Below are 25,022 nucleotides of genomic sequence, written 5' to 3' on the forward strand. Positions count from 1 at the left end.
CTTCTCACATTTAAAGTGTAAGGTGGTAGAATCAGAGATTGCAATCCTTTCTCACATTCACCCCCGTAAAGAATGCACAAAAATAGCAGGCCCCAGGTATATTTTATTTCGTATACCTGTCAGACAGATTTGTTTTTAAAGGGCTCCCGTGTGCACTTGTACACCAATAAACTCGCTTGTTATTCGGTGATTGAACTCTAAACTTGTATTTTTTATTCACACTTTCATAAAACGGTACTGTTATGTAGAGCTGATGTCTGTCTGGGCTCTTCGCGACACGGTCCTCTAGGGTTATAAACGAGACAAAAGGATAATATGAAGCATTACATTACTTAATTCAGGCTTCTGACTGGTTTATTTCATCCCACTAAGGGACTTCAGTTTTAACAGATACATGTCTGAGGCACTCAGCCATTGACCTTCAGCAGTTTGCTCTTATGTCAGTGACACAATTTATCACACAGCCTGTCACTTTAAGAAAACAAAATCATAAAAATGAAACCGATACCTTTTAGGGAAACTAACTATACACCAGCATAAGCCTTTATAACTGTTGCTGGCCAACTAACCCGTTTACAAAAGAAAAGAAAGGACTGAAAAAGAACTACTACTATATGATAATACTATCCACTCAATAAACCTGTCTAATACCAGGCGGTGCTCCCTGGAGTAAAGGTAATACTAGTGACAAACAAGAAAAATGGTGAGTCCCACAAGAAAGGACCACCAGAAACTCCACAGTAGGGCACTCTTAAAGGTGGGTACAAAAATAATCAATTTATTAAGCAAACTGTGAACAAGAACAATACTAACAGACTAGAATAAAAGCACTAAAAAACATATAGTGGACCGTCTCATATACACATAGAGAAACGAATAATTCGGAAACTGTAAATATGTTTCTATAATATACTAACACATGTATATATATATATATGTAGTCTAACCACAATAAGGTTAAGCTAACTGCCAATAGAGGCAACCCACCCGGCTTTCCCAGTACTGGGAGAGGGAGCAAACATAATGCATTCCCACCCAACTCAAAGATACAGCTAACCAGTGAATGATGAACACTAATGAAATAGGGCAATAAGGATATGCTGAAGATCAAAGGCTGCAGTCTGTGTAAAGCAAGAGCCTGGATGAGACTATGACAGTAAAAAAAATGCACAGTATGCAACATAGTATACAATGTAATTCCTAACTGACAGTATTGTAACAAATCTGTTCCCACAGCATACTCTACTAAACACACACATGGATGCCATTGATTGTTTGATTGTTGATTGCTTTCTGGTGATTTGGACACTGGGGTTTGGGGTATAAAAGTCACTCTGGGCAGGGTCCTCATTGCACACACCCCTGAAGATCCCTCCCCGGATCGAAAGTTGGTTCTGTATGTGTCTGTTCTAATACATTTTTTTGGATACTTACCTGTGAGTGCTGCCTCTTTATTTGCTGTTCATTTGAATGGTAAAGTACACTCTACATTTTTTATGGGACAAGCACCCTGCCTTACGGATTTTTTGACTTGGAGTGCTTGCTTTTTCTTTTCATATATATATTATATGCAGTTTTGTATGTATCACTATGTTTCCCTGATGAAGGGATATTAACCTCTAAAACGTTGTGCATTCTCTAGATTTCTTCTCAAATAAAAGACAAAAAGGTTTCGACATAAATTCGAGTAAAAAAAATTTATTCGAGTGTTACAGATTCATTATGATTTACAACTCTTTTATAGAAACAAAAAAAGGTATAAGAATGTCTTTTTAAAAATAAATAAATACATAAATAATTAAATAAATAAATAAAAAGGAAATATTCCAACTAAATAAAACATTGGAAGACTATAGATGAAACATTTACAAAATAATAGTGTACATTAAATAAAACACACATAAATATAATGGTTACTACCTTAGCAGTAAAAATTGTCAACCAAAAATGGTCGTTTCCTATGATATTTGTCATATATTTGTAGTCCCTGGAAGCAGAAGGCCCTGATGATTTCAGCAACCACTAACTGCACACATTCACTCCATAGCTGCTGTACAGTGTGAGGAAAGCAAGTGGAACACACTGTATTCCAGCTATTCCAGATTTGTGCAAAAAAACTCAAATACATCACCTTTCAAACCAAGAGGTAACTCTCAATGTATTACTTCCTGGTACATTTTTTTAAATAAGTAAACAAACAAACAAAATAAATAACCTGAGCCTAGAGAAAAACATCACTGACTCATTTTGATGAGTAATACATTACCCTGTATCCTGTATAACAGGAACCGAAAAAGTTTAACTCCGTTATAAAGACTAAACACAGCAGAAAAATCATCTTTCACATTTTGGTGCCAAAATGCCATCATTGTATATTGTGATAGTGCTAAGATTGTAAATATGCTATTTAGCTTACATGATAGACATACACTGTGAAATATTTCCACGTCATGATGGCAATGGAAGTCAATCCACTACTCAATATGCCAGATGCCATGTGGGGAGAAAAAAACACCTCTTTAAATTGACCTGAAAATGTAAATAAATAACAAAAAAATGTATATACAGTTTTTAACAGATGCATATGTCTTCCAAAGGACAAAGTGATTTAAAGTATATTCATTTGTACTATACTTCATGATGTTAATATGGGGAGTGACTATATTTTGATAAATTGCCAGTGTTACACATTTATTACCCACAAGCTTGTGAGCCAATTAACGAAGCACTTCTTTTTTTACATTAATTGATTTGGGGGGTCGCCATTGAACTCTGGTACTCACAGTTTGGAAAGAAATTGACTTTTAAATAATTCTTGTCCAGGAGAACAATATGGCCACTGCGATCAGTCGTACTCTAGTGGCCCAATGAGAGCCATGACATCATAAGAAGTGACATCACAGCTGTGCCTTATTGACCACAGACAATCTTTTAATTTAAAAAGGTTACGGTTTTGGCACTGGAATTACAATGGTTCTTCTTTTTCGGCACCCCGTAAAACAAATAATATTTATGAAAAAAGAATTATGGGAGGGATTGCTACTTTAAAGAATAATGACCATCTTCCTCAGAGCTTTTTGCGACAGTCTTTATGTATGAATAGGCATGTTCTTTCCTCTAACTCTAAGCGCATTAAGACAAACAATGATACTGCATCCTTGGTAATTACATTTTTTGCCGCACCACACATTGAGGATGATGATGTATTTACACTTGTTGCTGCTGTTGGTTCCAACATGGGAGTTGAAGTAACTGCAAAAGTTCTTTATATGAGAGAGTCTCTCATTGTGCTAAGAAATCAGGTAGTCATAAAATAAAATAGTGCTAGTTAAGAATATTCATATAGTCTTTGATTTCCACATGCTCTCCTCAGTGGTGCTTCAGACACCTGTCTTTTCCATTATCCAGTTCCGTAAAAAGACAATGTTGGAATAGACACCTGGTTTGTTGGGTTGAGCACATCCATATCCAAAACTCACTGCTCCAATAAGAAACCATGTGTTGTCAGATGTTGAGGTAACCAGAGGACCTCCGGAATCTCCCTGTGGCAGAAAGAAAATATAAGTGGATTAGTTTAAATCTGTCTTTATTGAAAGACATGCTCAAAAATAATAAACTGTTGCTACCAATTATTTTGAGAGAATAGGACAATTAGAGTTACCCTTTCGTGAACAAAATAATTGTTGTAGGTTGTGATACATTTGAATGGACCAGCAGAAGGGTTCTTCATAGTTGAAATTTGAGTATTCAAGTTTTTGAAACCTCACAGGTCTCTTCCAGTACACTCAATGAACAACCTGTGAGGTTTTTAAAGCACTGTATACTATAATGTCATGCCATGCTCCCTTAAAAAAGTATAACAAACTACATTTCTCCAGGACCAATATGACTACTAGAACCTTGAACTATTTTTAGATAACACATGCAAAAGAACTTGCAGCTTTCTGACTGGAGAAATAATTCACCCGGTTGAAATCATCCCCTTAGGCCTAAAAACGTATTCAACTGAAACAATCACCATGTTGCCACATTGTAAAAAAGGAGAATCTGGTAATAGTAAGATGTTTGGTTCAAATACTACAAATATCTTCGCATTGATTACTACGATAGCTGCTAATAAAAGTTGAAGGATCTGGAAATGAGTAACATTATGTAGATACTAATAAATAATAAAGCATGGGAACTGAACAGTTTTTTAAATAGGCATTGTGGGTGCATGCCATTCTAAGGGGAAAAGAGACTATAACCTATATTATTATGATGATGAGCTACAATACTCATATGCTTCTTGTAACCACAGAGTACTACATAATTTCCAAGAAATTGGTATCTGGATTTGGACCATCAGTGTCCTTCTACTTTGCCTATTATATCTCTGAATCATACTAACCTATGAGGTGGGAGAATGCTATGTGACAAAGTTTCCCCTTGCTGCAGGTAGTAAAATTAGCATTCCCAATCTAACAGCAACAGAATACAAAAAACAACTAATATTCAAAGAAAATACCTCCCCACAAAGCTAGTCTGTCTATAAAGTGTGTAAATCCTTCATAATGCTTCTCATTGGGTCACCCGAATATTCAAGACTCACCTGACATGAGTCAATCAGTCCAGCTATATAACCAGCACAGATCATTCCCGGCGTTATTACATCTCCATACAACTGGGGACTGCTGCATATACTTGAACTAATGGTCTTCACTTCGGCCTGCTGTAGAACTGGAGATATTGCCCCTGACAACAAAACATGGCCCATTACTCATTGCTCAGTATTTTCACATCAGGTTGAAACAGAAAAGGCACATGGAATGGTTGCTGTTGGTGTGAGCTGTGTTGTGGAGATTGCAGTGGGAGCAATGCAAAAAAACAAAAAAACAGCAATGATGGTAAGAAATGTTAAAGAACATTAAATCTGTATTTTATCTGTCCTACTGTATACTGATATGTCATTTCTCGTTGATTTTCTGAGCATGTCACTGATTAAGGGTCAGTCTGACCCATCTCACCCATAAGAAATCTCAGACTTAGATAGAGTTTCACCAATAAAAATGAGAACTTCTCCATTAAATCGCTTTGTGATACAGAATCCCTAAATCTCACTGATTTTGGTACTTTACTGCTTATTCGTTGTGTGTGTATTTACACATAATTTTGGCTTTAAATGGGAAGTGTACATTCGAGTTCTAATAAAACAAACTTAGTTAATACTAACCTCCATCACTAAGTGCTCCCCATCCAGTGATAAAACATGATGTGTCATCAGGAAAGATATCAGATGTCTTCGGTAGACATACTGGCCGAATAGTCCATGAAAATTGGACTGGAGTGGACAGTCTCACAAGTGCAATGTCATTTATGTGTGTTTCGATGGTGTAATTTTCATTGACAATAAGTTCCTCAATTCTTAATCCAGATTTGGGATTTGAAGAAATTGTTTCTAGCACCACTGTCCACGATTTCACATCGTTGTTTCTGAGGAAACACGAAGGGGATTATGTAATCAGTTTAAAGATACATTCTGAGTGTTTGGATGTTAAAAAACAAAGAAAATATCCCAGTACATCTTAAAGGTTTATCTTTTAGTGATCATGGAAAAGGCCTCATATAAATACCTTTAGGGGGTGCAAAATTTAAAAATATTCACCCATATTTATTAAATGTTGATAAGTCAAATGTAATATCCATTAATGTGCCTTATAGGGGCATTCCCACATAGTGGACACAAAAAAAAATGATTTTGCTCTTTTTTAAATACATTATTCTCTTAAATTGCTTGCATGGAAATATTAAATCATAAAACGATATACTTATTTATTGTGCAAAAAATGATATGTTTCTGTTTTCTTATGGTTCAAATAATTGAGACCTTCTCTGGAGATTAGGTATAAATTGTTAAAATACTAAAAAAAAAAAAATTACCATGGAGTCATTAAAAGGTGTTAAAAAAATACTTATCTGATGAAAAAAAATAAAAGTATCAGTCACCTATATGTAGCCCATTAAACACAGTGCTTACCCATAGATCACAAAACACTTTACCTCATTTGCCTAATTAACTAGACTTGGGAATTGAATTCACAGGGAATAAAAGTGTTTTGGAATACACATACATAGTACATTATACATTAACCCTTTCTCTTCCCACACAAATTAGGGGTAACTAGCCAGGTATAACCCCTTTATTACAGGCCAGATTACCCCTGATCGTCACAATCCTTATATTACTTAGGTAACATTATCTATTGTTACAGTTTGCAACTCAAACTGCTAGGAATATTGGTAACAAATGATCATAAACAGAAAACTGTTACAAAGATCTTGCACTGCTGGGGAGGTGGGCTAAACCTGCTATAGAAATCAAAGGAAGCTCAGTATATTCAAACTACAGTAATTCAAAATGGCATTTAAAGTTGACTAAATACACAAATGCAGTAAGTATTATCTAATACTACAGACGTTATTTATAAAAAAAAAATAACATGTAGGATATTGCTTGGAATACCCCTTCAAGACATTGCGGGGAATAAGCTGACAAATATTCATGTTTGGCTTTACACTCAGTAAGAAAACATAGGTATCATCTTACATATCAAAACAGTGAGCAGCAGTCACGAGCCAGGTATCGCTGATCAGAGTGGCTCCACATTTGTGTACATCCTTCAGTCGTAGGCTGGCCTGCCAAGGCCATGCACCCAGAGATGCATTTGTTCCTCCAACTATTCTGCTTAAAGAATTCAGGCTTCGTTTTCCACAACCTGTTCAAAAAGAAAATGTGTCATTGTTACAAACAATGTAGTTTCTTACTTTCCCCTTTAGCCAAATTGCACAAATTAAACAGAATGTATTAAGTGTACTGAAAATAGATTAGTTAGAAAGTGGGTTGTAAGACCTTAGAATTGGTCAATAGGAGAATTCTTCTAAGATTAAATGATGCATTTACTGGTCTCTTATTTCACTTTGATTTAAAATAAGGGGATAATTAAAAAAAATGAAAGTGGTACTGCAGGTTCATAAAAAAAATGTAAATGGTAAAAACAATTAGCGATCCTTTATGAGTGAATACAGTATGAAGAAGATACTTGTGCTCCATATAAATATTATTACATTTATGAAGTAGGCACTGTCACTCGAGTTTTGGTTTTTGCTCTGTTTGTCTAAAACTCTGATTTTGGATTTGTACCAAATTATGACAAAAAAAAACCTCAACATTAGGCAGGGAAATGCAAAAATAGCACAATAAACCATGATTTTGAAATCAGTAAACAATTAGAAACTGAAAATTATAAATCATTGAAAAATACATGGCAATACCTAGAGATGGACACTTGGCCTGGTGTTCTGGTTGAAAATAATTTGTGGGCTTTGACTCTAAAAATCTTAAGGGGTTTGTACTGAATTTTGTTTTGTAATATATATGGTTCTGGTGCATACTGTTTTAACACCTGATGTTGTCCATCTCTGCTATGAAGAATTCTCACATTGACAAATCTATTCTCATTACATTTAATGCATATGGTTACATTTTGCAAAGGGCTAAAAGAACAGTCCCACCACTTAGCAACTAAGATTGGTGCCTTAAAATACTGCATACGGGAAGAGACTAGTATACTATACACCTATAATAGGCCTGAAAAGTAAGTGTTGGAGCATGTGTTTTAGAAATAGTGGTTAAGTTCAGCTGAAATTCGACAATTTCACTAAAAATTTCTGAGCTTAAAAGTCCTACTGAACATTTTCTCAAACTTTCACTTTTGCAAACTGAGCATGAGCAGGTTTGCACATCCCTAGAGACAGTACAGCGTTCTATTAACCATACGGATCCTGGAGACATTTTTACCATTGGTTACGTAGTGGTGACACTATACTGTACTACAGAAAGAGATTTATGATGTTCATAAAAAAGTAGGGGAGCAATTCTGCATACTCCATAGCAGCTGTTTGGACATTTTTTTTTTTTTACCAAATATCCCATTGACTACTTCTTCAGGTGGCAAACTAGGGTTTTACAGGAGGAGGTGAGACTGGGAGGAAGAAAGATAAAATGCCCATCGATTCATATACTTCTAATTATATTAACGTGTATGGTGAGGTATCTGTGGTGAGGTATCTGTGGTGAGGTATCTGTGGTGAGGTATCTGTGGTGAGGTATCAGTGGTGAGGTATCAGTGGTGAGGTATCAGTGGTGAGTATCAGTGGTGAGGTATCAGTGGTGAGGTATCAGTGGTGAGGTATCAGTGGTGAGGTATCAGTGGTGAGGTATCAGTGGTGAGGTATCAGTGGTGAGGTATCAGTGGTGAGGTATCAGTGGGGAGGTATCAGTGGTGAGGTATCAGTGGGGAGGTATCAGTGGGGAGGTATCAGTGGGGAGGTATCAGTGAACGAACCAAAGATACTTGGGAAATATGTAAAATATATTAATATTTTAAAGTTGAGATATTTCACATGTATCTCAGGCTTGCTCACATGTATGTCACCACATGAAGTATAGATTATTTTTTTGGAGGTATATAATATATAGTTAATGAGCACCCTCCTTGGTCTCCTCCGAAAGCCCCATTTCACTGACCAAAGGGAGGTGAGATTTCTCACTGTCAATTTCCGGCAGGTATAGCAGCAAATTAGGTGTAATTTTAATGTAATTTATGTGTTAAACTGCAATTTTTATGCATAGGTAATTCTTAATGAATACGTGGAAGGTGTGGCTCTGGATTTTGATTTGTTACTTCTCCTGAAACATCCCAAACCTTTTCATTGGCTTTCATCTTATCATTGTTATACCTCAGCAGTGAGGGAAAGGACATATTTATTTTCCGTTCCAACATACGTAAAAGTCACAGAGTTTATAATGAATCTCAATCTTCAGCCATCTGATATCATAGATGACATCAAAAATATTAGATGCCCCTTGAAAAGAATCATACTTATTTTTGTGGAGCTGTTATGTTTTTGTTTAGGTCATCAGAATTTTGAGAATAAATATTATAATGGAAAAAAGGCTGTCTACTCACTTCAAAGCTAAGTGACATTGGGGCTTATGCAGAGAGGATAGAGAAGGGAAATAGCCCCATCTTTTGGCGAAAATACGTACCAGAGAAGCTTGTCCTGCAGAGAACATGGAGAGATTCATAAAATTCGCCACAGCAGGTTTCTTTACTTTAAAAATTGCCAAACACGTGGAGAGATTGGTAAATTCGCCATGTTAAAATAGGGTGGTATGCAGGTAGCATAGATGCACTGCAACTCGCCATTCTGCCCTATATTATAGTGAGTTCAATCTAGCCAGAAAAACTTGGCAATTTTGAATCTCATCAGAAAAATGAGGTAACGCAGCTTTCAGCATACGACCATAACTTGCTCCAATTCTGTGGCTATTTTCTTGCCGTTTTCACATTCAATAACGTTCCTCTCTGCATAAGCCCCATTATTTATCCTTGTGTGTGACAGTACCTCGGGATTGGTCATTATTACTCCTCTAAGTGTTAGTCCACGCAAGGACCCTTTCTCATCTCCTTTGTCTTTTTCAGCACAGGGCATGTGCAAAGTGAATCATATTATTGCTTTAGTAATGGATAAATTACACTGTATCAGTAAATAGAAGATCTTAAGTGCTTGTGGTACAGTATGTTAGTAGTTGGGTTTGCACAAAATGTAATTGTGTCCACTTGATACACACCTGTAAAAGTCCCTTCAGTGGAGCCAGCGGCGCGAGCTGAAACTGCAATTGAATGAAAAAAACATTAATGGAATGCCCAATAATAACAGCTGCTGCCCCTCACTGCCGTCTGCAAACACTAGCAGTGAATACCAGGACACACATAGGCAATCACCGAGGGTAGCAGGAGTGAATACTGCCCAGTATAAAACACCATTATTGGAAAGTATCTATGTAAGAGAACTAAGGGGGTTATCTATCAAAGTTTTCATAGGTGGCAAAAAAAAACCACAATGTTTGAAAAAGTCCAATACAAAGCAATATATATTTTTTCTTGCTTTGATGCATCTGGTGCCATTTTGTTTGCTGCAAAACTGCATCAATTTTGCACTGATCCATGCACCAGTTTTCTTAGTAAATTTGCCTCCTAGGCTTTTCAAGTATATTATTGGTAAAGACAAAGGACTGGGTTGTATTGAGATGCATTGCAAATTGCTTTTTTGGCACAACCTTGGTGCAAGGAAATTTTGTGCATCTATGTACTAAACTGAATAGGTTTAAAAAAAAAAGTATTATTTTCACAGTATTTCTATTATATTATAAATACAAATCATTCTGATTTCATTTAAATTGTATCAATCCGGTATTCAACCTGAGGCAATAGGTCAAAATGTATTTTAAACAACAATCTCAGCAATATATATATATATATATATATATATATATATATATATATATATATATATATATATATATTTATAAAGCGTTCATACTGTATCTATGACATGAAGGTCTGTACTACTTTTTATCACAAAAATTGACGCACAATAAAAATGTGAATATTATCATAGGCCCCATAATGTCTTAAGATACCATAGTATTTCATGCTTGTGACGCCAAGTTTGGAACATTTGACCTGTATGCTGAGTAAATAAGTAACTAGCCATTGTTCAGGATTTACAGAAACAAGCTCTATAAAGATGATGGTAGGCATCCTAGACATGCTTCTAGTTCTAGTAGATGTATTTTATATTGCATGAAACAGCTAAAGATAATGATTGTCTTTCAATAAAGGGTTTATTATGTGTATCAGCAATAGTTTAACACTGGCACTGGTATTCGCTGGTCTGCAACCCATACCAGACATGGACACAGTAAACTAGAAGGGGTCCCACCAATGATGTATAAATAATATCATCTGCCATTTAAGGCTACATTACTGTTTACAAAGTTCTGTAAACACCACATCCTCCAACATATTATAACATGGATGTAGCACCCATATAAGTTAAAAGCTCAGACATTTCACAAGTTCAGCAGAATATAGGCATGTGGGTGTCTGTGTGTATCTTTTGTACATGTGTGAGTGTGCATGGGTTCTGTGCATCATTGTGTCTATATTTAGACTGTGTATCAGTGCTTTTGTGTGTGCATCAGTGTATTAATATGTATGCAGCAAGCAAAGTGTCCTAATGTGTATTATTGGGTTTTGGTGAATTTGTGCAGTGATTAAAAACCATTAGGGGTCAGCAGTGCACAAATAGCAAAAAGCATCTATTCTGTTCTGGCAGCAAAGGGGTTACAATCTGTACTTGCATTATATTTGCCTCGGTTTGTATTACAAATTTACGTGACTGTGCACTGAATTGTAGCTGTCACATATATGACCACACCTCAGCCTTATTTAGCCAAGTTCTTCTGCATTCTACACTGCATCTACACCCGGGAAAGCTAATTCTGCTGTCAATCATCATGTCACCTGTAAAAAGTCATGCTTTCTCTAACAGCACAGCTATAATGACAGTAACAGAGACATGAAAAGGCACCAGCCCTATTACTGAGCTTCAGGGCACTTCACTTCTCACTTTATATTTAGTTTAATGAAATGTCCTATTACCTGTCCCTCAAGCAACGTCCGGGCTTTTTTTATTTGCACCGGAGCCTGCAATTTATTGCTAACTACAGAGTAACGATTTACTCTTGTTTTCACTATAGTGTAGTGACCGCACTCTATTTTTAAAACATATGCTTCTGAGATATATATATAAACAAATGGGTCCACATGTTATACTTTCTATAGGCAACATCTACATCCAAATTGGCCAGATTGCTGAAAACTAAAACCTTCTGAGCACTGAGACAAAATATACAGCATAACAAACACACCCATACATTGCCTAATACAAGCTCTGGAAGTTTAAAAGCAAGGGGATGATTTCCATAAACATCCCATGTGCTTTGCCAGTAATATCCCATGTATAACAGGCGTGTAATAGGAAGAACACTTCAGAGGGACACAAGTTTACTAATTAAAAAACACTTTTTTTTTCTTTTCTTTAAAAAGGCGTTGGCTCATCATAACTTTGTGGATTATGCTTTGTGTCAGGGAATGTAGAACACAAATTTACTGATCCCACCCTCTTAACCAAGAGCTTGGATTTCTGATAACAATCAAGTTATTCATTAAATGACCTAAATCTCCACTAGTTTGTGATAATCTAATGATGGAACCAGATGTAATGTAAATAACAACATTGGTATTATGTCAGAATTACATTTACTGTATGACCCCAACCTATTTTTATTTTTGACAGTGTGAGATCCAGGGCAGCCCTTGAAACTGAAACGCATTATTTTCAGCTCCAGGGACCCACCAGAGGCTTTAAAAAAATTGGGGGAGTCAAAGGGGCAGGAATGCGGATTTAATAAAAACATGTGAATTGGTATTTTAACTTTGGCTACGTGTGCCTCAAGAATCAAAGAAATCAAAAATGAAATGTACATTGTGGGACAGAGATATCGTATTTCTTTGCACCTTAGTTGAGTGTAACAATTCCTTTAACACAATAATTGTTCCTTTATGCATGTTGGATCGATCACCCTAACTTTCCATTACATGACAATTGAAAATGAAACCAGATGAATCTTACTAGTTTTGCTTACATGACAAAAATATGTAGTCGTATAACAGTACCTCAAAAATGACATCCATAAATTAATAAAGTAATCCTCATTGTCTCGAATAACATGTGTATCCCACAGCATGGGCACCAACAGGAAGCCACAAAGAAATCTGTTGTGGCTTCCTATTGATTTGCGTGATGCTGGAGCTCTAAACCTGCCTGAAAAACTGACAGCACCTCCGGAAGAAGGCAGCATTATAATAATTTAATAAATATCAGTAGTACTGTAACACATCGCAACAGATCTTGGAAGAAATATAGCTCATGATCTTACCTCTGTAGGACCGTTTCATTGCAGCAGCGGCAGAGATTCCTAAAAGAGAAAACAGAATGAGATTGTGCTGAGCAATGTGTTGCATTCCCCTCTTGCAGGGGGTTATCATTAGAAATAAAGTTATGAACTTTTTAAATATTTAGTATGGGAAACTCCTATAACTCATTTCTTTTACTTCACAGAAACCTGAGGGTAAATAGAAAACCACGACTCCCTCCACCCAACGCATGAACTTAAATGGCTGTTTTGATCTTCTTTGACGCAATGAATCGGACTTAAGGGACACTAAGGTTCAGCAGTATAGTAACTTTGGGTCAGAGTTCACTTTCGTGTTCCACCTCACCACTGCACTATGGAATAAAGCTTATTTTTAACCCTTCTTGCCGGTGTGTGGCCCCACTGTTCTACAGCTGTGCTCCGCTCTTCCTTGTTGGATCATCCCTACCTGTTCTGCCTGACGTGATGCACGCATATGGATGTCTTGCCGATATGTGAGTACTATTCTCCCCTTTATTTGGATTGGGAATACTGGATCGTTTATTGAGTGCTACTCCTGGGTTTCTGTCCTTATTGACATACCATCACAAGATTGCCACTGCATTGGATACTGTTTGGATGTCATCAGAGGGACAGTTATGCTGAGTTATACCTTAGGAGAGTTACACATGCACCAGTTCTAGGAGACTCACTAGGCTTCATTTCTACTTATCCATACGAGACTGTTCATAATATTATTAATATAGACATGTGGACGTATGGTTCTTCTGCTACTGAGCACCGTACTTGAAAAATATTTTCAAGCATATATACCCATTGTATAACTACATTTCCCCAATGTTCAGTTTGCATATTTTCTGCAAAACGTTCTGCGTGTTTATCTGAAGTGTAAAAATGCAGGAGAAAGGGAGAGCTAATCTATTTTATCTATCCAGTTAATGTATTCAATTTATGGTGAGGCATATTGAATTAAGAATGTTATGTGCACATATAAGCGGATTTTTGCATATGTGCATATATAATAGTTTACATATCTTTGTATATATTATTGTTATTTAAATATGCCTCACCAGGAGTTAAGTACGTTTCCTGGTTGTAGGTGGGAGAGAGGAATTTTATTTTTTATGGAGTCTCTCTCAAACATTTGAAAGTGTTCACGGTCTTGCTAAATTTTTACACGTGACTAGAAATACAATATTTGACAATTTCGTGGACTTGTTGGAAAGTTGAGCCCATCATTATCCCTGGGTTCCCAAAAAACTAATGAGCAGTGTATAACTCAACAACCTCCTACTGTCTCTGTACGTTCTCCCTACTTACCACTTAGACTGTAAGCTCTTCGGGGCAGGGACTCATTTCTCAATGTTACTTTTGTCTCAAGCACTTACTCCCCTTTATGTTTTATATTATTATGTCACGTCTATTACTGCTGTGAAGTGCTATGTATGCTATATAACTAAAGATATACATACAGACATGCAGCATACATAAGAAACTTGCCTGTTAATTGAAGAGAGGCCGGATCAATAACAAAAGGTGTCCCAGAGGTATTTTTCAAACTTTCAAAGAATATCTTCTGGACGGGGTCAGTTGTTGATTGTCCAATCTTAGTAGGGTTAGTGACGTAAAATAATAAAACAAACTCTGGCACAACACTTCCAGGGCTGAAAAAAAAAAAACAGATATAGGTTATATCAAAACCATGCAACTCTTCAATTAATCAATTCTAAAATGTTTCCCCCTTTTCAAATATAAGGAGCCATTTTGCAGGTTCCACGCATTATAAGTTGACAGCAGACTTGGCAATGTAAATGATGCATTAGAAGTTGGGGGATACGATGAATGACATACTAAAAATAACAAAAACTGAAATGAAGCCCAGCTAGCTACTCCTAAATCCATGTAACTTGGCCATCTATGTAAGGCTTATTTTGGCTAAATGTACTTTAATATCTGGGGGAGAACAAGGAGTGTATAATGCACTATTGTGTAAGCCAAAGCACTTTACTCCCTGTAAATGCTATTCCCCAGTTTAGTGAATCAACATTGTTCTGTGGTGTGATTTGGGAGTCAGCTCTGTAAAGTTTAAATTGGAATATGTGACTGTGTGTGGTCATTTCTAAGATAGCAGACTTGTAATGTGATTTGCATGTGCACATTTCTATGGCGGGGACACTGTGATTTAATAAGCTGAGGTTCCTGCAGAGAAATGTGTTTTGAGACAAAGGCTGGGAAAAGTGAGGTGTTAAAGACATTTCGTGAGTGGGAAAGAGTGGACAATCAGGTCTGCTCTGATTGGCCAACAGCCCCTGTCCCATGTAAAGGATAGCCACAAAGGTCTTTATAAGAGGCACTGCTGATCAGAGAATCTATCTGAGAGACTGAGAGACATTCTGTGAAGGAGTTTGGATCTTGACTATGACCAGCTGGAGATACATGTCAGAGGGGCTGCTGTGTGATCAACGCTCTGATATCCAGGACAAGAAACGGACAGGGCAAGCCATCTTCAAGCAGACCCCTGCACCTAGTAAGGCTAGAGTCTACTCCCCAGGCCCTCAGTTGGTATTGTATCTTGTTTTGTATATCTTTGTTTTGTCTGCTGGCATGCCAGAATAAACTTAATTTTATTCAACAACCTTGTCCTGTCTGGTGCTAGTGATCAAAGTGGTTTCGTAATTGAAAAAAAAATGTGTTGAAGTGTTTTAGTATACCTTGCAACCCAAAGAGATTGATAAATTCCACCCCGGTCCACCCTTTCAACATGTACATAAAAAGTTATTGTGAGTAAAAGTAACACAAAAAACCCCACTAAAGTGCACAGTAACAACCCTGACTTCATAATCACGCAGGATACTATACATGACTTACTGCAACCAGGGATTCTGGGTAATAACATGCAAATGAGCCCTCAGAGCATCAGTTTATGCATCTAATCCACTTTTACGTGGAGGCCTGGAACCACATGCCTATTGTTTAACAAAACGTTTAGAGCAAAGCCAGGGTCAGAGACGTACATGGCCAGCAAACCGAAGGCAGGTTTGTGGACCGGCCTGAGGAATGTGAACATGCTCAAACATACTCTATACTATGGAGGCCTTCGTCACGGTTTTTACATCCCTCAACTTCTTTGTGTACCTAGTATGTAGCTGCAACCAGCTCCATAAACAAATGCCAGTAACCATCCTCAATCTGAGGGTCCCAACAGGTGGAAAAGCTGTCTGTGAGTAGGTTTACTTGCCATGCACTTTTTTTTTTACCATGACTGTGCTGTATAACAGCGAGAACAAGCTTAAAAGGATCCAAGTTAACGTGAATAAAAAAAACACGTGATCATTTGCATGTCATTACCCAGAATCCCTGGCTGCAGTAGCGGCACTGTCTGCGGTCTGATTATTGATTAAGGTGGGTTTGGGGACCCCTCTGAGACATGCGAATGTGCTCATAAGTGTTCTTTCTCATTCCCTTCAATATATAATCCATTTAGGGACTATTAAAGATACAATATTAAACAGAATAGGCAGATATGTAGGTAACATACCTTAGGCTGATAACTTGCGACATGTTGTACTGGTTTCTTAGGTCTGAATTTTCGAATGTCGTGTCAAGCTGTTTTTTTTTTTAAAAGAAAGTCATAAAAATAAATTAATTTGAGCAGGAGTCAAAGCAAATAAACGGGTGCAGATCTTTTGATAAAGGATTGCACCACTCTTGCCTGGATACTATTATCTTGACATATTAGGGTTCATTTATCAGTCTCCCAGTGGAGTTTGTTGGTAAATCTGGTGCAATTTGTTCACCTGTTTTTCCCCAGAGTTAACGTGGGAGGTCTGATAAATAACCCCCATTGAAGCTTAGAGATACAAGTTGGAAATGTATCGCTAAGATCCCCGTTCATGGCAAAAACATCCATTAAATCCCCTTAAACAAAACTACCATGTAAAAAGTACAATATCCACTGCAACACAAGCAACCACATTTTGTACAAAAAGGATAAAGTATATTAATGTATACAGTACAATGTGTGAGTCATGTGATACCTCACCTAATTATTACTGGCAAAGTCCCATATATCAGTAATATATATTTGTGCATTTACATCTGTAGAAATAATCAATCACTCTGACTTCCTTAGAATAATTAAATCCCCTTTAAAGTACCTGCTTTACCTAGAGCAGCGTTTCCCAAATGGTGGGTCGCGACCCGGCACCGGGCCACGGCACCAAAATTGCAGGGTCGCAGCGAGGCTGGCCGCGCGGTGTCTCCTGTCCCCCCCGATCAAGTTTAAAAAAATATGGTGGCGATTCCGCCCGCGGTCCCGCGCGCTTGCGCAGGCCAAGCAGGGCCCGCTCCGTTCCTCCCCCCCCGCTCCCTTCCTCCCCCCCGCTCCCAACGTGGGACGGAGGAGGAAGTACCAGCTCCTCTGCGGCCCGCACGTTACATGGGGCAGGGTGGAAGTACAAGCTCCTACTGTGGCCCGCTTCCCCCCGCGGCCAGCTTCCTGAGCTCACCTCCTGTGGCACCCCCTCCCGAGCCCACCTCCCGTCCCGGGAAGCAGGGGATATCGGGGGCAGCAGGGGAAAGCGTCCGGCGGCGAGGTAAGTCACCCCACCCAGTCACTGCCTCCCACCCAAGTGTCCCTGGCCCCCTCCCACCCACCCAAGTGTCCCTGGCAGTGTCCCTGGCCCCCTCCCTCCCACCCACCCAAGTGTCCCTGGCCCCGTCCCAGCCACCCAAGTGGCCCTGGCCCCCTCCCTCCCACCCACCCAAGAGTCCCTGGCCCCCTCCCTCCCACCCACCCAAGTGTCCCTGGCCCCCTAAGTGTCCCTGGCCCCCTCCCTCCCACCCACCCAAGTGTCCCTGGCCCCCTACCTAAAGTGTCCCTGGCCCCCTCCCTCCAACCCACCCAAGTGTCCCTGGCCCCCTCCCTCCCACCCACCCAAGTGTCCCTGGCCCCCTCCCTCCCACCCACCCAAGTGTCCCTGGCCCCCTCCCTTCCACCCACCCAAGTGTCCCTGGCCCCCTCCCACCCACCCAAGTGTCCCTGCCCCCCCCCCTCTCCCACCCAAGTGTCCCTGGCCCCCCCTCCAGTCACTCACATCCGTCGTTGCCTGTAATTCACTGTTTGTGTCTGTGTGCGTATAGGGGAGAGCGAGTGTGTGTGTGTGTATCAGTGTGTGTGTGTGTATCTGTGTGTATCTGTATCAGTGTGTGTGTGTGTCTGTGTGTGAATCAGTGTCTGTGTGTATCAGTATCAGTGTAAGTGTGTGTGTATCAGTGTCTGTGTGTGTGTGTCAGTGTTTGTGTGTGTATGTAGCAGTGTCTCTGTGTGTGTAGCAGTGTCTCTGTGTGTATCAGTGTCTCTGTGTGTGTATCAGTGTCTCTGTGTGTGTATCAGTGTCTCTGTGTGTGTATCAGTGTCTCTGTGTGTGTATCAGTGTCTCTGTGTGTGTAGCAGTGTCTGTGTGGCTGGGTGTGTGTGACAGTAGCTGCGTGTGTGTGTCAGTGGCTGCGTGTGTGTGTATCAGTGGCTCTGTGTGTGTATCAGTATGTGTGTCAGTGGCTGCGTGTGTCAGTGGCTGTGTGTGTGTGTATCAGTGGCTGCGTATGTGTGTGTATCAGTGGCTGTGTGTGTGTGTGTATCAGTGGCTGTGTGTGTGTCTGTGCAGGCCCTATAGGCCAGTATAGGCGATAACATTTTTAGTGGGTCACGAAAAAGAAGTTAAAAAATAACCGGGTCACGGAAAAAAAAGTTTGGGAAACCCTGACCTAGAGGTGTCTCGTGAAAAATATTACTTTTCTCTGTGTCTACTGAATTCAAGAATATCAGCTACTTATGTTTATTTGTTTCACTTATGATGGCTTCATAATTACTATACAAACAGAGACCAAAACAACAATTGGTCTGTTTATTTGAGGCTGGATAAACAGTCTTTTCATCAAGACATTAAATAGATAAATATCGTAAAAGCTTTGGTTTACAATTAAAATAACATACATATACATATATTTTTGAAGGTATCAGTCGCCTCCATTTAACAAACAGAATGAAACATATCACTTTCCTTAGTTGCCTTTCTTCCTAACAAAGGCCTTTTAATTGGTGTTAATTCTTTATGACACTCCTGTTTAGATATTACAGCCCACGATTACTAAGTGGTGTTCGACCATCAAACACCTTATCTCTCATTCACATGGATATACTGACAGATATCTTGTGGAAATATGCCTGTTAAATATGGGCCTATGTCCACCAGTGGCGCTGGATTGAAAGAGTAAAAAAAAAACACTTGTACTTACAAGTCTTTCAATCTGAGCCGACAATGTCCTAAATTCAGTGCTATTGCTCTGTTTATAATGATCTGTGTAGTTCAAATTAAGTATCCTGAAGGTCCCACTGTAATAGTGAGGGGAGGGGCTTTGAATCTTGGAGCCTGTGAAGGGATAGGAGACAAAAGGATTAATGGGAGAATTACATGTAGCTGGTTAAAAAGAAACAATTTCAAACTTTACTTTGACCAACCTCAGCTGATATATATGAAAGGGAAGGGGGTTCTACATTTTTTTCTGATCAGGTTGAGCACTCAGTGGGATTGCTTAGCTCCATCATCGACTAGAAAACTCATTCTAATCATGAAATATCCGCTTGGTCAATAGGGTCTCTGGTGTGCCGGGGCGTGCCCGTGATCTACCAGGTACGGTTATAGGGCACTGTAACAGTTAAAGATGTTGTCAGTCTCATTGACTTCCTTACAATAATTAAATCCCCTTTAAAGTAACTTTCTTACTTATTTGTATCTTGTGAAAAAATGAATGTGTTGCATTTCTCCAGGAACACTGAATTGAAGCATATCAGCTACTTATGTTTATCTGTTTGGCTAATGATGGTTTTATAATTACAGACAAAGAACAAACACAGGAGCACAATTTACCTATGGCTTTGAGAACTGGCAAACAGCCTTGTTACTAAAGGACATTTGATAAAGATTGGAGAAGCCTTCCCAAGACTTTGCTTACCATGGGAATGGTAAACATTTCGAAAATGATTTTAAAATACTTAAAATTCTCTCATTTTAGAAATAATAAATAATGTACATTTCTCTTATTAAACATGCCCCTGTCCTTAGTTCACTTTTGTCCTAATAGGTACTGCGTCTCTAAGCTAATTCCTCTATAACACACAACATTACAAATCTCAGTTTTGTTACAACATATACATTCTTACCAAGAACAACAAAAATTACGATGGCGGCAATTGCAGCACCAAGTATGATGCCGATGACCAGGCCGATAACAGCTGATGTGATCTTCCATGTCAACGATGCCATAGCAATCAACCTAAAGCATGACAAAGAGTTACATGGTGTAAAAGAGTACATAAGATTTCTGTTTTATGCGCATTTTTTTTTTTTTAAACTAATATACCATTAAACTGCGATCAGATAGTCTGTGCTAAGGCTTCCCCCCCTGTTACATTTTAAGTATAGCCACACAGCGCTCGATCCAAGATGCCATCTTAGACAAGACTGGATTTAATCCATACACCTGATTCTCAGAGTGGGACATGCTTGTTGTACTTATATTTATGTGAGTATAATGTTTGAAGATTAAAAGAACGATCTACTTATTTGGTATTAGCAATACTACTCTATATTTATCTTTTTACTGATTTTTTTTGACATGTAACGTATCCTGCTCCCTCATACTGTTCTACAACTATCTGCAAGAAAAAAAGAAGACACTTTTCTATTGAAGGTTGAGTGGGATGCTTTTGTTTTATTACATATAGTTTAATCACTTGTATGATTGTCTGATATCTAGGTGTATTTTACATGTTTCTGTTTTATTGTACTTCCATTATTAACCACATGGGGTCACTTTAAGCCTATTTTCTATTCCTCTACAGCAGGTCTCCAAACTATGGTCCGGGGGCCACATCAGGCCCCCCACAAGATTTTATCCGTTCCGCAGCAACTTTGAAAATATATATTTTTGCTCTTTATATATAATTTCCCAGTGTAAACACTGCATCCTTTCTTTGCAATTGTCACATATCTCGTTTGTTCTGAATTATATCATGCTGATTACCCCCAAAAAGATCCAAACAAAAATTATTCAATAATTTATAAAATATATCAATATATAAAAAATATTTTAAAATATTTTTTTCCTTTGGCCTGCGAGAATTTGTAGAATATACAGTGTCCCTCGTACTGAAGAGTTTAGAGATCACTGCTTTACAGATGTATGTTGTGTGATTGCTGTTACTTCATACTACTGTAAGCACCAGTCCTGTTGCTTCTTTCTGTGAAGTAGCAATTCCCCTGAAGTACAGTAAGTATATCCCCTTTTCTGCTAGCGCAACATGTAACACTCCAAAGTCATGCACTGCGAGCCCATCTGGCAGTGCTGAGGTGTCACAACCATTGGGATACAAGAGCAGAACCAAAGTGAACCCTCCAGTTCAGGATATATTTACTGGGGGATTCCTGGTATGAAAAGGGGACACTGGCTGCCGTGAGAGAAACCGCCATGCATTATATTCAATATTCCCTTTGTTAATTCCTGGACAATAGCAATTCACCTTTACAGTGCCATAATGACATGCGTGGTACAGCATGGGTCCTGGCATGCCAGGGGCCCTTATGAAATATCAGGATGTCATGGGCCCTGTCTGTTTTTTACAGGTAGATCAGGCTGACTGCTCCGACGGAGCATCTTGTATGTATTGTATAGTTGGGGGTTTATTTATGTATGTTTAATAAACTTGATCTTGTATTTTTGACCTTATAGCTCACTTTGATATTATTGTATGACTCCCTAAGTTAGAAGGTACTTTCCTTTTTTAAATCATTGCCAGACTCGGTGTAGCCTTCTTGTCTCAGTGGTCACCAGGAGACTTAAATAAATAACTCCCAATGAAACTAGAAACCCGGATTTACATAGACTTTCCTATCGTTAGAAGAATGTGATTCCAGAAAGGATCCAGTAAAACATTGTCAAAGCTATTCACACTTCAGGGGAAATGTATCAACATAAAGAAAGTGCGAATAGAACTTTGTTTTTACACATATCTCCATTTTCTGCTTGCGTTTGCACTAAATATACGTAAGTGCTTCTTACATCTGACGCAAATTGTTAGCCTGAAATTTTAATGCCACTTTTGACTTGGCGGATTTCACACAAATATATTAAAACTATTAAATGTCAAAGACGGAGAGGCACAACATTTAGTATATCTCATTATATTCTGTGCGTCATGTAACTCTTCCTATTGACGCGCCACAAATCGCAAGCTACCACACACAAGGCAAACAACTCGGACACAAAGAGACGGAAAATGAAAATACCGCAATTTTAGTCAATGTTGCTCTAAATTTGTCTTGATACATCACCCTTTTTATCTGCATCTACGGATTCCCTATTGAATGATGGCTATCATTTAATAGGTGTTAAATACTACAGTCTGCAGGTTGCAAAATTGTACAACAAGCACCAAAGAACAGCACCAGATTAATTACTGGGAAAACTCAATTTGCTTAAAAACTAATTAGTATATATCATACAAATATAAAAAGTATACCAAAAAACAAGACTTTGTGCAATCTCACACAAGTGCAATCTGCAGATAAAAATAATATTTTATTTCTACGTAAAAGCTAATTCTTCAAAACTAATATAGACTGTCAATCAAGGGATTCATTTTCAAATAACCTGTAAGCAGAGTGTGAAGTGGCTTAAAAAAATATTTAGTGGTACTTCGCCTGATTTATACTAAACATTGAAGTAAAGCTCTTTGGACCTTATTTAAAAAGCTAAAAAGTATATTTATGCTATAAAATTAAAAAAGGGGAAATAATAATAATAATAATTTGTTCTTTAAAAAGTAAAGGAAACTACACATTTTTAATTAAAAAGTCGTGATACTTTAGTTTTGTAAATAAGTAGAAAGTGGCTTCACCTCGTTCCCCAGGTATTATCACACTTGGACTCCTGCCTAATAGACTAATTCACCAGATTTATCAATGGCATATAATTAACACATTAACGGGCAGCCCCCCACAGCACATAACGAACCAATACTGTAAATGTTAATCTGAAGATCAGAATCAAGACAACACGTTGACCTTATTTAGATCTCTGTATGTTCTTTAGCAGCCGCCTATCCTTCCCTGAACAATAAATCCCGTGCTAAAGGTAAATTAGAAAACGTACCTGTGGGAATCCTTCTCTTCGTAGCTGGATCTCTGGCTCTCCTGATGACTTGGACTTTATAGTTATGAGCGCTGGATTGAAAGAGTTAAAAAAAACTACTTGCACTTACAAGTCATTCAATTTGAGCCGACAATGTCTTAAATTCAGTGCTATTGCTGATCTGTGTAGTTCAAATTAAGTATCCTGAAGGTCCCACTGTAATAGTGAGGGGAGGGGCTTTGAGTCTTTGAGCCTGTGAAGGGATAGGAGACAAATGGATTAATGGGACAGTCACATGTAGCTGGTTAAAAAGAAACAATTTCAAACTTTACTTTGCTGGAAGCCGGTGGCAGCTGAGTATTTGTGGCCAACTCATCACTTTAGCAGCGATCACAAGGCTTTGATCAACCTCAGCTGATATATATGAAAGTGAAGGGGGCTCTACATTTTTCTGATCAGTTTGAGCACTCAGTGGGATTGCTTAGCTCCATCATCAACTAGAAAACTCATTCTAATCATGACATATCCGCTTGGTCAATAGGGTCTCTGGTGTGCCGGGGCGTGCCCGTGATCTATCAGGTACGGTTATAGGGCACTGTAACAGTTAAAGATGTTGTCAGTCTTATTGACTTCCTTAGAATAATTAAATCCCCTTTAAAGTATCTGTCTTATTTATTTGTATCTTGTGAAAAAAAAATTAACATGCTGAGCATTTCTCCAGTAGCACTGAATTGAAGCACATTATATGCGAACCACATTCATCTAGACATTCTTTTTCTGTTTCACAGATATATGCCAGTTCTATCTGCTGATCAAAATAGTATTAATTTCTACTTAAAAGATGATTCTTCAAAATTAATACAGACTATAATTTAGTTTTATAAATAAGTAGAAAGTGGCTTCACCTCTTTTCCCCAGGTATTATCACACTTGGACTCCTGCCTAATAGACTAATTCACCAGATTTAGCAATGGCATATTATTAACACATAAACAGGCAGCCCCCACAGCACATAACGAACCAATACTGTAAATGTTAATCTGAAGATCAGAATCAAGACAACACGTTGACCTTATTTAGATCTCTGTACAGGCAAACCCCGGTTTAAGTACACTCACTTTAAGTACACTCACTTTAAGTACACTCGCGAGTAAGTACATCTCGCTCAATAGGCAAATGGCAGCTCACGCATGCGCCTGTCAGCACGTCCTGAACAGCAATACCGGCTCCCTACCTGTACCGAAGGTGTGCGCAAGCGGGGAGACTATAGAGCCTGTTACAAATGCGTTATTTACATCAGTTATGCACGTATATGACGATTGCAGTACAGTACAAGCATCGATAAGTGGAAAAAAGTAGTGCTTCACTTTAAGTACATTTTCGCTTTACATACATGCTCCGGTCCCATTGCGTACGTTAATGTGGGGTATGCCTGTATGTTCTTTAGCAGCCGCCTATCCTTCCCTGAGCAATAAATCCTGTGCTAAAGGTCAATTAGAAAACGTACCTGTGGGAATCCTTCTCTTCGTAGCTGGATCTCTGGCTCTTCGGATGACTTGGACTTTATAGTTATGAGGATCAGACAGCTACAAGACACTTTTAACTGTCAGTGACATGGGCTGGACCAAAAAAAAAAGTTTGTTGTAAAACCCGTCTGACAAGTCATGACCGGCAGGCGACGCATACTGTACATTTACATTTGGCAGCTGGGAAGGTTTGAAATAGTTTGTTTCAGAACAGTACAAGATAAAGAGACTTCCTGGATATTAGTTGCAACAATAGAATCCAATAAAATGATCACAGTACAGTGCGCATCTTACTGGATGATGTAAAATCCAAACTATGAGCAGGCAGATTTATAACATCATTTTCACTTTGTTGAAGGAATTTGGGTTTGTTATTGTTCTACTTGAATGACAATCATGCTGCTCATAAGGAAATTAAA

The 25,022-nt window shown here is 38.4% G+C and overlaps 1 protein-coding gene across 1 annotated transcript; it reads right to left on the reverse strand.

Annotated features, from left to right (window-relative positions):
* Positions 1-1,828: 1,828 nt before the first annotated feature.
* On the reverse strand, positions 1,829-24,696 carry LOC142496893 (transmembrane protease serine 11C-like). Its single transcript, XM_075604010.1, has 12 exons — positions 24,585-24,696; positions 23,099-23,330; positions 20,109-20,221; positions 19,184-19,317; positions 16,425-16,492; positions 14,359-14,550; positions 12,890-12,928; positions 8,690-8,778; positions 6,587-6,755; positions 5,213-5,472; positions 4,592-4,734; positions 1,829-3,542 (listed from the first exon to the last, which is right to left on the reverse strand). The coding sequence occupies exons 3-12, from the start codon at positions 20,209-20,211 to the stop codon at positions 3,381-3,383; spliced, it is 1,359 nt and encodes a 452-aa protein (XP_075460125.1). The 5' UTR covers positions 20,212-20,221; positions 23,099-23,330; positions 24,585-24,696; the 3' UTR covers positions 1,829-3,380.
* Positions 24,697-25,022: the final 326 nt, after the last annotated feature.

The sequence above is a fragment of the Ascaphus truei genome, chromosome 1 (assembly GCF_040206685.1).
Source record: "Ascaphus truei isolate aAscTru1 chromosome 1, aAscTru1.hap1, whole genome shotgun sequence".
NCBI classification, from domain to species: Eukaryota; Metazoa; Chordata; class Amphibia; order Anura; family Ascaphidae; genus Ascaphus; species Ascaphus truei.

Bases quoted from the DNA above. Each gene is read 5' to 3' on its own strand.
- LOC142496893 (XM_075604010.1), bottom strand. From the start codon at position 20,211: ATGGCATCGTTGACATGGAAGATCACATCAGCTGTTATCGGCCTGGTC. The intron at 14,551-16,424 runs GTATGTTACCTA...TTTTTTTTTCAG, and splicing joins TCGCAAGTTATCAGCCTAAG to CCCTGGAAGTGTTGTGCCAG. The intron at 6,756-8,689 runs GTATTCATTAAG...CTTTTTGAACAG, and splicing joins TCCAGAGCCACACCTTCCAC to GTTGTGGAAAACGAAGCCTG.